At 39.1% G+C, this 12272-nt stretch overlaps 1 protein-coding gene across 1 annotated transcript in view; it reads right to left on the bottom strand.

Annotated features, from left to right (window-relative positions):
* TMEFF1 (transmembrane protein with EGF like and two follistatin like domains 1) overlaps window positions 1-12272 on the bottom strand; it is a 275343-nt gene that overhangs the window by 103772 nt on the left and 159299 nt on the right. Inside the window, exon 4 of the mRNA XM_077269682.1 lies at window positions 10052-10078. Coding sequence (XP_077125797.1) covers window positions 10052-10078 — 27 coding nt within the window. The remainder of the gene's footprint in view (window positions 1-10051; window positions 10079-12272) is intronic.

The raw sequence follows: 12272 nt of genomic DNA on the forward strand, positions 1-12272 counted from the left end.
TTCCTTCATGTAGAATGAACCTACAAGGAAAGAAAGGGTTTATTTTAATTCCGATATTTTCGTCCCATTGACTTGCATTGGTATCGGGTATCGGTATCGGCGAGATCCGATATTTTGCCGGTATTGGCCGATACTTTCCGATACCGATACTTTCCGATATCGGAAGGTATCGCTCAACACTAGCGATAAGTTATTTTTGGTTTTTGCAGTGGTTTTTTTAATATATACATCATGTATCAATAATCCAAGAGTGACAAAATATATGCTGTCTATATTATCCATTCTTTGCATATTATCTCTAGTCCTGTTTATCAGAATTTAAGTGCTTTTTCCTTCAAATACTATAATCTTTACTTACCCGTCATGTCTAGTAGTCTTACTATAATGAATTTGTATCATAATTATTTTTATGTACTATTTTGTTATTCATGGTCTATATTTTGGCATTATTCTGACCTGCCTATTGTTATTGTGTTGGTGTTTTTGTGTGTTTTTTGTAATGTTTTTAACCTGTCTTGCCATTCTTTGCTTCAATAAAGCCATTTTTATTGTCATTCATGTGTGGGTGTGCACCATGATTCTGCGTAGCTCTTCTTTGCATAAATACTTCATCAAGTGATTGCCGCATTAAGATGAGCGTTCCTACAAATGTTCATTCCCTGATTGGCTTATTTACATGGTCCAGAGGTCCATACAACCCATTTAGTTTAATCTTAAAATGCTTGATAGGGCTGAGAAATTGTGCCCTGAAGGCTAATCATGTGATCATGTTGGCTCCATGTCATGGTAAAACAACTATTGTGACATAATAAGCGCTGTGCCCACCAGATGTTATTCAATGCGGCAATAAGTCAAAGATCTCTTCTTTCCTACACTTTAGCTTCTATGATTTTAATGCATCGCTCAAAATCTTATTATGCTATGGAGATAATTGGCGTTATATTTAATCCAACGATCCAGCAGGTATTTCGCTAACGTGGCAGTATACGGTAAGTGAATAATTACATTTGTGTCTCCCATACTAATATAGTGCAATACTTTCCTGGTGGATAAACCAATTATGCTCTCAATTCATAAGACATGATTCTTACCTCCCGGCCGTCTTTGCTACAGCGTTCACCCCAAAAAGGCGAGACAGAATCATAGATTTGAAAACTGTTCCATCGCTTACAGATAAAGTATAAAAGAAATGAATGGAACAAATACAACTCCTGTACACAATCTATCACTGATATAAGCAACTGAGGCCATAAATCACACATCGCACCAACGTAACTCATTTAGCGCTACGATACTTTGGAAAAGCTTGGTTGACAAGTAAAAGACAAGCGCTTTCAGCAATCGATGAGCAGGAGGCAATGGACGCTATTGGTGAAAAGCAGATTTCTGCAGTTCTATGCCAATGACCGATACATTCTGATTTCTATTAGGATTTATGATCGTCTTTGCCAGCCATCATTTATCTAATCCCACACGTTTACACATAATGTTTACTTTCTGCCTCAGCAACTGAAAGTAGCCAAGAAGACGATGAAGCAGCAAATTGGGTTCTGACAAAATCCTCTTAAACAATGTTTGTGGAAAATCAAATGCTTCCTAAACAATCATCTCAGCCAGTGTTTATCTGCTGTGCTATCCTAATACGAGCTGTCCGGGAAAGCGCAGCGGCAGCCGCTTACGCGCATGTGGCAAGACTAATTACCATACACCTGCCGAATGCAGATCTGAAAGTGCTGCACACGCATGCTAGCCGAGCAGAAGAAATGGATCCACATCCAGACAACTTCAAAATAAAATTGAAAAAAAAAATTTCTTTCTGCTATTATGTAAATTATAGGTCACATCGTCTGCCTTAAAGTAGTTGTCCGTTGAACACAAGTTATCGCCTTGAATAACTATTGCTAGGGTGATGTACAAATTTCACTGGAGAATACCGTATCATGATGGTGCAGTCATCGGTCAGGACTAGTGATGAGCGAACGTGCTCGGAAAACGTCTTATCCAAGCATTCTTGGGGGTTATCCGGGTATCTCTGGAGTGCTCGTATATTATGTTCGAGTCTCTGCGACTGCATGATTTGCGGCTGTTAGACAAACACAACACATGCAGGGATTGCCTGTGTGTTAGGGAATCCTCACATGTGTAAGCTGCAAATCATGCCACCGCAGGGACTCGAACATAATATATGAGCACGCCCAAGAAACTCGGATAACCCCCGAGCTTGGATAAAATGTTATCCGAGCATGTTTGCTAATCACTAATCAGGATGAAATGGGAGGCGTTTGGTTGGGGCTAGTGTGGAGAGCTGGGAATTCCTGGGATGGGACAACCCTCAGGATTCTAATTTATGGTACTTATTATGCTTGCTTGTATTTCACCAACATATTCCGAAGCACTTTCACTCACAGTCTCCAGTGGGGTTCACAATCATAATTCCCTTTCAGTATGTATTTGGCATGTGGAAAGAAACCAGAGTATTTGAGGGATATCCATTAAAACATGGGAAGGGCATAAAAACCCCCATACAGATACTTACATGGTACCTTTCCTTGGATTTTTTTTATTTAACAGGAATCTGTCAGCAGTTTTTTTGCTATGGAATCTGAGAGCAGAAAGAGAGCCTGATTCCAGCGATGTATCACTTAATGGGCTGCTTCATTCCATTTTGATAGAATCTATGATTTCTCTGTTGTAGATGTAGCAGAGTTAAGACTTCTGGGCTGTGTATAACCTTGCCCACACCCCTGACTGGCAGCTGATTGTGTACAATGTGCGCAAGCTGCTACTCAGTGGTGGGGGTGGGGTTACACAGATTAGCTTGACTGCTTGGCACGTGAGATGTAGTCCTTTAGTGATAATCTCCTGCTGATAAAATACTGATGGTATTGAAACTGCAGCAGGCAGATTAATAAGTGACAAATCCCTGTAATCAGGCTTTCAGATCCTACATTATGCTGCTCCCAGATTAAATACAAAAAAACTGCTTACAGATTCCCTTTAAACCAAGTATCTCCTACAATTTCTCCATTGATTCTGGAAGAGTTTTTCTTTTTATTATGTGCCCTTCTGTCCCAAAGCTATGCCCCCAGAAAAAAAGACATACATTTTCCCTTCCACTAACTGGGCGTGTACCATAGAACTTAACCGTAGGCGTTTGCTTTCTCAGCTCTGGCGCTGGCCAATCAAAATACGGCCATGCTTCATGTACATTCTGTAGGACCTGCCCAGTTATTTGAAGGGGAAAATTTGCATCTTTATTGCCGGGAGAATAACTTTGAAATAGAGGGGCACAGAAGAAAAAGAAAAACTGTTCCAGGATCAGTGGAGCAGCACTAATTGGAGGAGTTCAATGAAAGGTCCTCTATAAACAAAGATGACTTTCTCTACGGCCATACAGGTATGTTTCAACCCGTATCTGACACTTTGCATAGAGGGCATAAATAATTCATTATATTACGTTAATACGAGTAACACTAATAATCTTGATTGTACCTTGGCTTATAAAAAACTCCAGTTCTTTTCGGGGTGGAATATTTATGACTCTCTTCATAAGCGCTGTGCTTTACTTTGGTTTTGCCATGGTTTTAGCTTGATAATGGTTGAACAAAAATCAGAAGTGAATGTGCATTCATTTGTTCCTTTGTTAACCCCTTCATGACCTTGGGATTTTCCATTTTTCCGTGTTCGTTTTTCGCTCACCTCCTTCCCAGAGCCATAACTTTTTTATTTTTCCGTCAATTTGGCCATGTGAGGGCTTATTTTTTGTGGGACGAGTTGTACTTTTGAACGACATCATTGGTTTTACCATGTCATGTACTAGAAAACGGGAAAAAAAATTCCAAGTGCGGTAAAATTGCAAAAAAAGTGCAATCCCACACTTGTTTTTTGTTTGGCTTTTTTGCTAGGTTCACTAAATGCTAAAACTGTCCTTCCATTATGATTCCCCAGGTCAGTACGAGTTCATAGACACTAAAAATGTCTAGGTTATTTTTTATCTAAGTGGTGAAAAAAAATACCAAACTTTGCTTAAAAAAAAAAAAAAAAAAAAAAAAGTGCCATTTTCCGATACTCGTAGCGTCTCTAATTTTCATGATCTGGGGTCGGATGAGGGCTTATTTTTTTGTGCGCTGAGCTGGCATTTTTAATGATACCATTTCTATGCAGATACCTTCTTTTGATCGCCCGTTATTGCATTTTAATGCAATGTCGCGGCAACCTAAAAACGTAATTCTGGCGTTTCGAATTTTTTTCTCGCTACACCGTTTAGCGATCAGGTTAATGCTTTTTTTTATTGATAGATCGGGCGATTCTGAACGCGGCGATACCAAATATGTTTAGGTTTGATTTTTTTATTGATTTATTTTGATTGGGGCGAAAGGGGGGTGATTTAAACTTTTATATTTTTTTTATTTTTTTCACATTTTTTTTTTACTTTTGCCATGCTTCAATAGCCTTCATGGGAGGCTAGAAGCTGGCACAACGCGATCGGATCTGCTACATAGCAGCGATCAGCTACCGGCGATCAGTAACCATAGAGGTCTCAAGGACCTCTATGGTTACAATGCGCTCATTTCCGGTCGCCCGGCCGGAAGCGCCGGTTAAATGCCGCTGTCTGCATTTGACAGTGGCATTTAACTAGTTAATAGCGGCGGGTGAATCGCGATTTCACCCGCCACTATTGCGGGCACATGTCAGCTGTTCAAAACAGCTGACATGTCCCGGCTTTGATGCGGGCTCACCGCCGAAGCCCTGCATCAAAGCGGGGGATCTGACCTCGGACGTACTATCCCATCCGAGGACAGAAAGAGGTTAAATCCATCTGAAAAACAACCCTTATGGCTTCCATCACTGGCCTCACACAGGTTTATCGCTCAATTCTTCTTGACAACCAAGTGACAAATGTGCCTCGACGTGGAGTTATATAGAAGTGGTGGATGCACTATTGCATCAAGGATTTGTAGCACCTCTGAGCAGTAATGGAGCCAAAGTTTGCTGTCCTTTGGGTTTCTTAGAAAATTCTTTCAGTAAAAAACAGCTGAATGTTATTTCTAACAATGTGAAACCAAACTTTTTACTTAATTTGGGAAAAGGGAATGCTTCTTCGGGTATGCCCACTACCATGGCGCTTTACTTGACACAATGTTATATATTCCATCCAGAGTCTTTCAATAGCTCACTGGACAGTTTTGGAAGCCAATGCACATCTGACATCAATAGGGTACACCTTATAATAAACACTCTTTTCACATTCCATGCAAGAGAAGGCATTACATGTGAGTAAATGTACCCCATATAGTAATTATATGGATATTAGTCACCAATGAGTTCAGTGATCAGAGAAAAGCATGAGGCTCCATTGGAAATGACTATTATGCTGTGGAGGCAGGGGAATATCCGTTGACCTATAACGTGCATTGTGTTCGGCAGAGGAGGCTGTACATTGAGATCAAAAGCCCAAAGTCAACATTCAGAATTGACATTGATCTTGTGGCCATGAAGACATGGACAGGGCAACACTAACAAGGTTGACTCCAACCGGTGACCATGTTTTCCTTTTTTGGCGATTTTTTTAATCAAATATGAATTAGACTGTGAGACAATAAAGGTGTCGGCTCTTTTTTTCACACTTTCCTTGTAACCTTTGGGCTGTAATTATAATTGGAGAAGTGACTTTCGGTGAGGGACACAGTTGCCCTTATAAGATGAGCTGCCCACGAGATGATAGGAAGCCAATTGACTCATGGTGTGTGATTTATTGTGGACTTTAAAACATGAGGATCAAACACTCATGGTGTATATTAACTTTGACACGGTGCTAAATCTGCTTGTCATGGGACACAGCGGGGAGCATTTTTCAAACTTAAAGGCATCTGCTTTTTTAAAGCTCTGTTCCCGGCTCCTCTATTTCATGGTATTAATAGAGAAGCTAAATGTCAAGTTTTTCGTACTTACCAGCACAGATTATGCTGAAGGGGAAACAGCCAATCATGAATATTTCGAGTAGCTCAAGCTGTGCTGTCGGGACTGTGTTTGTACATTACATTCAGAGAGTGTTTATTCAATATCACTAATTGCGGATAAACTCATTTTGCTGATTAATAATTTGGTAGACTAAACAAAAGCCAAATTCATTCCACATCATTAATGTGCGCACGTCGTAACTTTGGAAAACTTTTAGTTCACTTTTGCTTTTAATGCTGCCGGGTACCTTACACTGCACCGCATACTGGGTAGACGGCATTAATTCTGTCTTTTTAACTATTACATACTTAGATCTTCCAAAGCACCATATGATAATGTCAACACAAAATTCAGATTTCTCCTTTTCTTTTCTCAGTCATAAAGAAGCACCCCAATAAATATTGTAATCTTCTTATCTGATATTAATAGACATCTGGTATATATCACTGGCATTAATTCTCTGATGGGACGCTTTATTCCTAATTTCTGGGCATCCGATACGCTTCACTATATGCTGGCAAGCTTCTTTTTTGGACCTTTAGAAGGATTTATTTGAATTCTAGTTATGGTTTGCGTGACTATTGAAGACTGCCTGGTACGTGATCTAGACAGACTTAAAGGGATATTCCCATCTCCAAGATCCTATCCCAATATATGTTAGGTGTAGTATGAGCAAATACCTAAACTTAGCCAATATCTAAAATTAGAAATGTAGTATAGCTTTTCTGATTTGTTATGTATCTTTCCTCAATTGTAAGCATAGCAGGACCTTAGGTGTCCATAGTTACGACCACCAATATAGTGACAGTTTGTTAACTAGTTACTAGTGGTTCTAACCATGGACACCCAAGGTCCTGCAATGAATGCACATGAGGAAAGAGACATAATAAATCAGAAGAACTATGCTACATTTCTAATTGGAGTTATTTGATAATATTATTATTATTATTACACCTACTACATATTGTGATAGGATCTTGAAGATGGGAATACCCCTTTAAGTCCATATACACATTTTTAACGTTCAGCCCGCAACTGTTTTGCCCAACTATCCCATACAAAGGAGAACTCGCTGTGCCGAGCACTCTTGTGTCGATCCTTATTTCCCCAGACAATAATTTTTCAGGGGTTCCAGTACATATTAGACGGTCGCCTGAACCCGTCGATATTGGCACGTTCGGCAGATGTTAGTGTAATACGTATGGGGGCTTTTAATTGTTGATGTAGAGTCTGTGAACCTCCTTCACTTTACTGCTGCTTGTAAGACAGCCCCATTTTCCATCATGACTGTTCCAGAACTTTTTTGCCATTGAACATCACACATCAGGCTGTTTGTCTGCCATTTGTACTCTACTGCACTGTTATGTGAAGTACTGCATAATTTCTGAACAAGATATCAGTATTTTTGTTTTCTCCTATTAAATACTTGAGACTTCATTAAACATACTGTTGTATAACTGCGGAGTTTATGTTAGCTTGTAAAACAGAAAATCAGGCTGTAATTTAGTGGATGACATAAACCACATGAATATGATACTCTATAACAAACCAAGATTAGATACTACAGCAGTTTCCATTATTCTAGGCTTTGTTACAAATGCAAGCATCAGAACTTATTACTTATTGCTTATATGGTGCCAACATATTCCACAGCACTGTTGAGATGACTATTCATATCAGTGTTTGCTCCCAGTGGCGTTTACAAGGTAATTTCTCTATATTATGCACACACACTAACGATGCATTCAGACGAGTCAATAATTGATGAACGATCTTATCGCCCTGTGTAAACTTGCCAGTTATCACTCAATGAGCAAACCAAATTCTGATTTATTGGGTGATCGGATCCTTTATGGCATCAGAAAAATCATTGTTATCGGCATTGCTCTGTGTAAACAAGTGATGTGCTGCCGATAACAAGATACTGTATGAGGACAGAGGGATCGTATTAATAGTCAAGCTGTCCCCATCATTAGTGCTCCATTGGCTCCCGATAAAGGGAATCTGTCAGCTCCCCTGACTGTCCCCAACCTCAACTACAGGAGCATGCAAGGGTATTCTGCTAAGGCATTAATTATGTGTAATACTAATGTTGCTGTCTTTTTAAAAAATATACTTATTTTCTGCTGCGATCCATAGACTAATGAGGCATGACTAGTATGGCTTGAGGTCTCTTGCCCCAGACTAAGTCCTGTCTCAGATACCCTACTCACGTCTCCTTGGCATGATTGACAGTCTCCATACCTGCTCATGGTAGGACTATTGAAAATCATGCACATACACGCAATGAAGCAGTAGTAACATAACCTGGTCTGCACTTTTAAAGCAAAAATGTTCTTAATCATGTATGAAACGCGTAGACCAGAAGTCTGGACGCCTACTGCCATGATTTTAATTGTTCCCAGTTTTTAATGTTTATATTAATTAATGTGAGGATTTAGACTTTTTTCGTTCTGATGTAGTGGCTGCTGGATGAATACCATTTTTTCCTGTATATTCAACCCAAGAACAAACCTGGAACTATCCATGCACCGTGCCCTATCTGGCGTTCCTCCTTCACTGTTGAGTTTATCTTTTTTCCTTTTTCCTTTTCCTCGCATTATTTTGAGAATCTAAGCAAATTTACCCACAGTGAAATTAGTATAGCACAAAAAATACCATATCAGAATAAAGGAATCATCCTGCACATTGCTACAGAAATGGTTGGGGACAATCAGGAAACCTGGCAAGTTCCCTTATGGCCAATTGTATGGCACTGTGTGCCATTATTGTAACCCACTGTCACATCTCTTTTGTCATACACGATACATCTGAATAATCAAGAGACCACAAATACCCCGTGGTAGAATGTTATTACAAGGATATGAGTCAAAGAACAGACGCTTCATTTTCATATAATTCGAAAGTCGTTTTAAGTATACTGCACAGCTCTGGCAAAAATTAAGAGACCACCACATCAAAACCCTGTCATGGGCAGCCCAATCTCCAGACCTGAACCCCACTGAAAACCTCTGGAATGTAATCAAGAGGATGATGGAAAGTCACAAGCCATCAAACAAAGAAGAACTGCTTATATTTTTGCCCCAGAAGCAGTATGAAAGACTGGTGGAAAGCATGCCAAGATGCATGAAAGCTGTGATTAAAAATCATGGTTATTCCACAAAATATTGATTTCGGAACTCTTCCTGAGTTAACCCATTAGTTTAGTATTGTTGTTTCTAAATTATTATGAACTTGTTTTCTTTACATTATTTGAGGTCTAAAAGCACTTTTTTCAATTTTGTCCATTTCTCCTTTTCTGAAAAAAAAATACCAAATTTATTGCTTGGAAATTCGGAGACATGTTGTCAGAAGTTTATAGAATAAAAGAACAATTTACATTTTACTCAAAAATATACCTATAAGGAGAAAAATCAGACAAACTGAACATTTTGCAGTGGTCTTTTAATTTTTGCCAGAGCTGTACATTTAAATGGACCCTGCCAACAGGTTTCCCAGATCTAAACTGCTGCCACTGCCTACTGTGTGAATATTAACAATCCATTCATCACAGCTCTTCTGCCTAGCCCATCTGGAGAAATTAACTTTATACATTGCTCTCCCTACATGATATTTAGTGCCATGTGACCTAATGGGTGAGTACGGACCAACATGAGCATCTGCTGTGAGCGGGCTGAGGGCAGAGTCAGAGGGGCTAGGTAAGCAGGCTCACAGCATGAGCTAAGGTTAGTCCATATCCCCCCATCGGACCGCTCAATGCTGATTACCACAAAGGGAGAGAGATGTATAAAGTTCATTTCTCCCGGTATGCAAAACTGTAATGAACAGATCGTTAGGATCTTAATAAAAGGACACAGAAGGTGGTGGCAGCAGTTTAGATCCTAGAAACTTAAACTTTAAGTTCCTGTTAAATTTAAAAAAAAATAACCCATCATCAATTTACTTCCCATTGGATAGTCAGTGATCATCCTGGACCTAAAGGAGACTAAATTAAGCCTCTTTACATCCCATTTACTGAGTTGGGTTGTGCACAATAAAACGGTCTTTCTTACTTTAAGATACTTATAATCTGGAATGTAAAACAACTTACCACCTTCTCCAGATCCAGATGCTGCATCTAAGGATCAAAAGAGAAACAAATCAAACATTAATTAAACAGATTTTTTTTGCTGTTTGTTATCTCTGCATTGATGTGTAAATCTACATTTTATGGTCATCATACTCCAGCTGTTAGGCATTCTGTCTTCTCACAGTCATAAAATAAATCTGGTGTTATACTGGAAGATAAACCTGGCGCAATGCTAACTAGAAAGCAATACATGAACATTTTAAGAAAACTCATGCATACTTATGTAGCAATGGCAAGACATGAATAAGTAAATGTATCCCCCGCCTGCACCAAATATGCACAAATAACAACAAATACAAGCTCACATTTGTTGGATTGACAACCATTATTCCAGCAATCCTAAGTCTGGTCAGGTAAAGAATTTGGGCCTGATTCATCATGACCGGCAATTTTCATGTCCTCTTGAAGAGGGGGCAGGTGGATTCAGGATACTGATGTGTGGTGTGTGTCTCGCCAAGGACTAGAGTAAGATTTCTGGCATAAGAAATGCCTCAGCTTGTCATGAAAAAGATACTCTTGCCAAGCCCCATACCATTCCAAAATGGACTGAGCTGGGAAAAACTAGTGTGGAAACAGTAAAAGAACCAAAATCTTTTCACTTTAATGAATCAGAACTGTTATCTTGAAGAAAAACTACAAATTGTCTAGCAATTTTGACCGGAGTATACTGTACAGCTGTAATCAAAATTATTCATCTTTCCTTGCAAATTAGTCTTATTAGCAAAATTTACAAACTTTTGCTGTATGTAGTTAATTAGTTAAAAACAATTTCACTATCTCTACAACCAATATAAAAAGTAATTTCTCCAAATTCATCAACAGTTTTAGTGGAGTCAAATTCTTTACCACATTGAATACCTAACAAAAGCACACATTTTTAAATCAGGTTTTGTCTCAAACATTTCTGATGTAATAATCCAGGGCTAGATTAGTTGCTTAATGTTTTCTTGAGAGAAAACATCAGATACATAGACTGGCTAGAGGTCTATTCACTGTGACATTTGATTGCATGTTAGAAATATGGCTAAGTCAAAAAGTTAAGAAAATAGATCATTGCCTTGCACAAACAAGGATAAAGATAAAAATAAATAGCAAAGGCAATGAAAGTTCCTAGTGATACAGCTGCTAGCACTGTTCCCAAGTTCAAAGAACACTTGTTACCTACCAGGACATAGTAGAAAGAGAAAGCTATCAGCAGGGACCACCAAATTCCTGATTAGGCATGTGGTCAAAAACTCTCAAATAACTGCAAAAGACCTACAGCAAGATTTGGTGGCAACAGGCACTGAGGTTTCAGTTTACACATAAAGGAGTATATCAAATTCTGAAGGTCTTCATGCTTGAAAACCAAGATGTACACTTCTACTAACCCTAAGATCACAGTCAAATAAAGGTCAGTTCCAAAGTGCTCGAAGCCATACAGATACGTCACAGAAGGTTTTGGATTCTGTTCTGTACAGTGATTAAACAAAACTAGAACTTTTCAGGAGTGTGTATCAGGGGTATGCCTGGAGGATGAAGAATGGCCCATCTGCTCTAAACAACACTCTGCATACAGTGAAGCACAGCGGTGGCCTAAGGAAAAAACATCATGCCTTCTATGAGGAAGTTGAAACTTCCCTTAGGGTAAGTTCACACAGGGCATTTTTACTGCATTTTTTATGCTAATTTTCAGCTGCTTTTTACAATACCAGCAAAGCCTATGAGATTTCAGAAATCTCATGCACACACATTGATGTTTTTTTTTATCAGTCTTTTGTGCTTTGCTGTGTTTTTTGGACATAGAGCATGTCACTTCTTTCAGCGTTTTTGCTGCGTTTTTTCGCCCATTGACTTGAATGGGTGTTGAAAAAACGCAGCAAAAAAACAGGTATTATTATTTGCTGCATTTTTGCTGCTGAAAATCCCAGGACATTAGCATGGACAAAGAGAAAAAAAACCCGCACCAAATACGCAACAAAAAATGCACCTAAACCTGCGTTTTTGACACAGCTTCTTTCCTGCCAAGAAGATCAGGTTTTGCTGCAGAAAAAAAAAAGCAGCAAAAACGCCCTCTGTGAATTTACCCTTATTGTGGATATTACAACATGACAGTGATCACATGCATACCTCAGAGTCATCAAAAGCTTGATTTCAGAAGACGTCCTGGATGACTCTGGAGTGGACATCACGGTCTCCTGAT

The sequence above is a fragment of the Ranitomeya variabilis genome, chromosome 6, assembly GCF_051348905.1.
Source record: "Ranitomeya variabilis isolate aRanVar5 chromosome 6, aRanVar5.hap1, whole genome shotgun sequence".
Classification (NCBI taxonomy): domain Eukaryota; kingdom Metazoa; phylum Chordata; class Amphibia; order Anura; family Dendrobatidae; genus Ranitomeya; species Ranitomeya variabilis.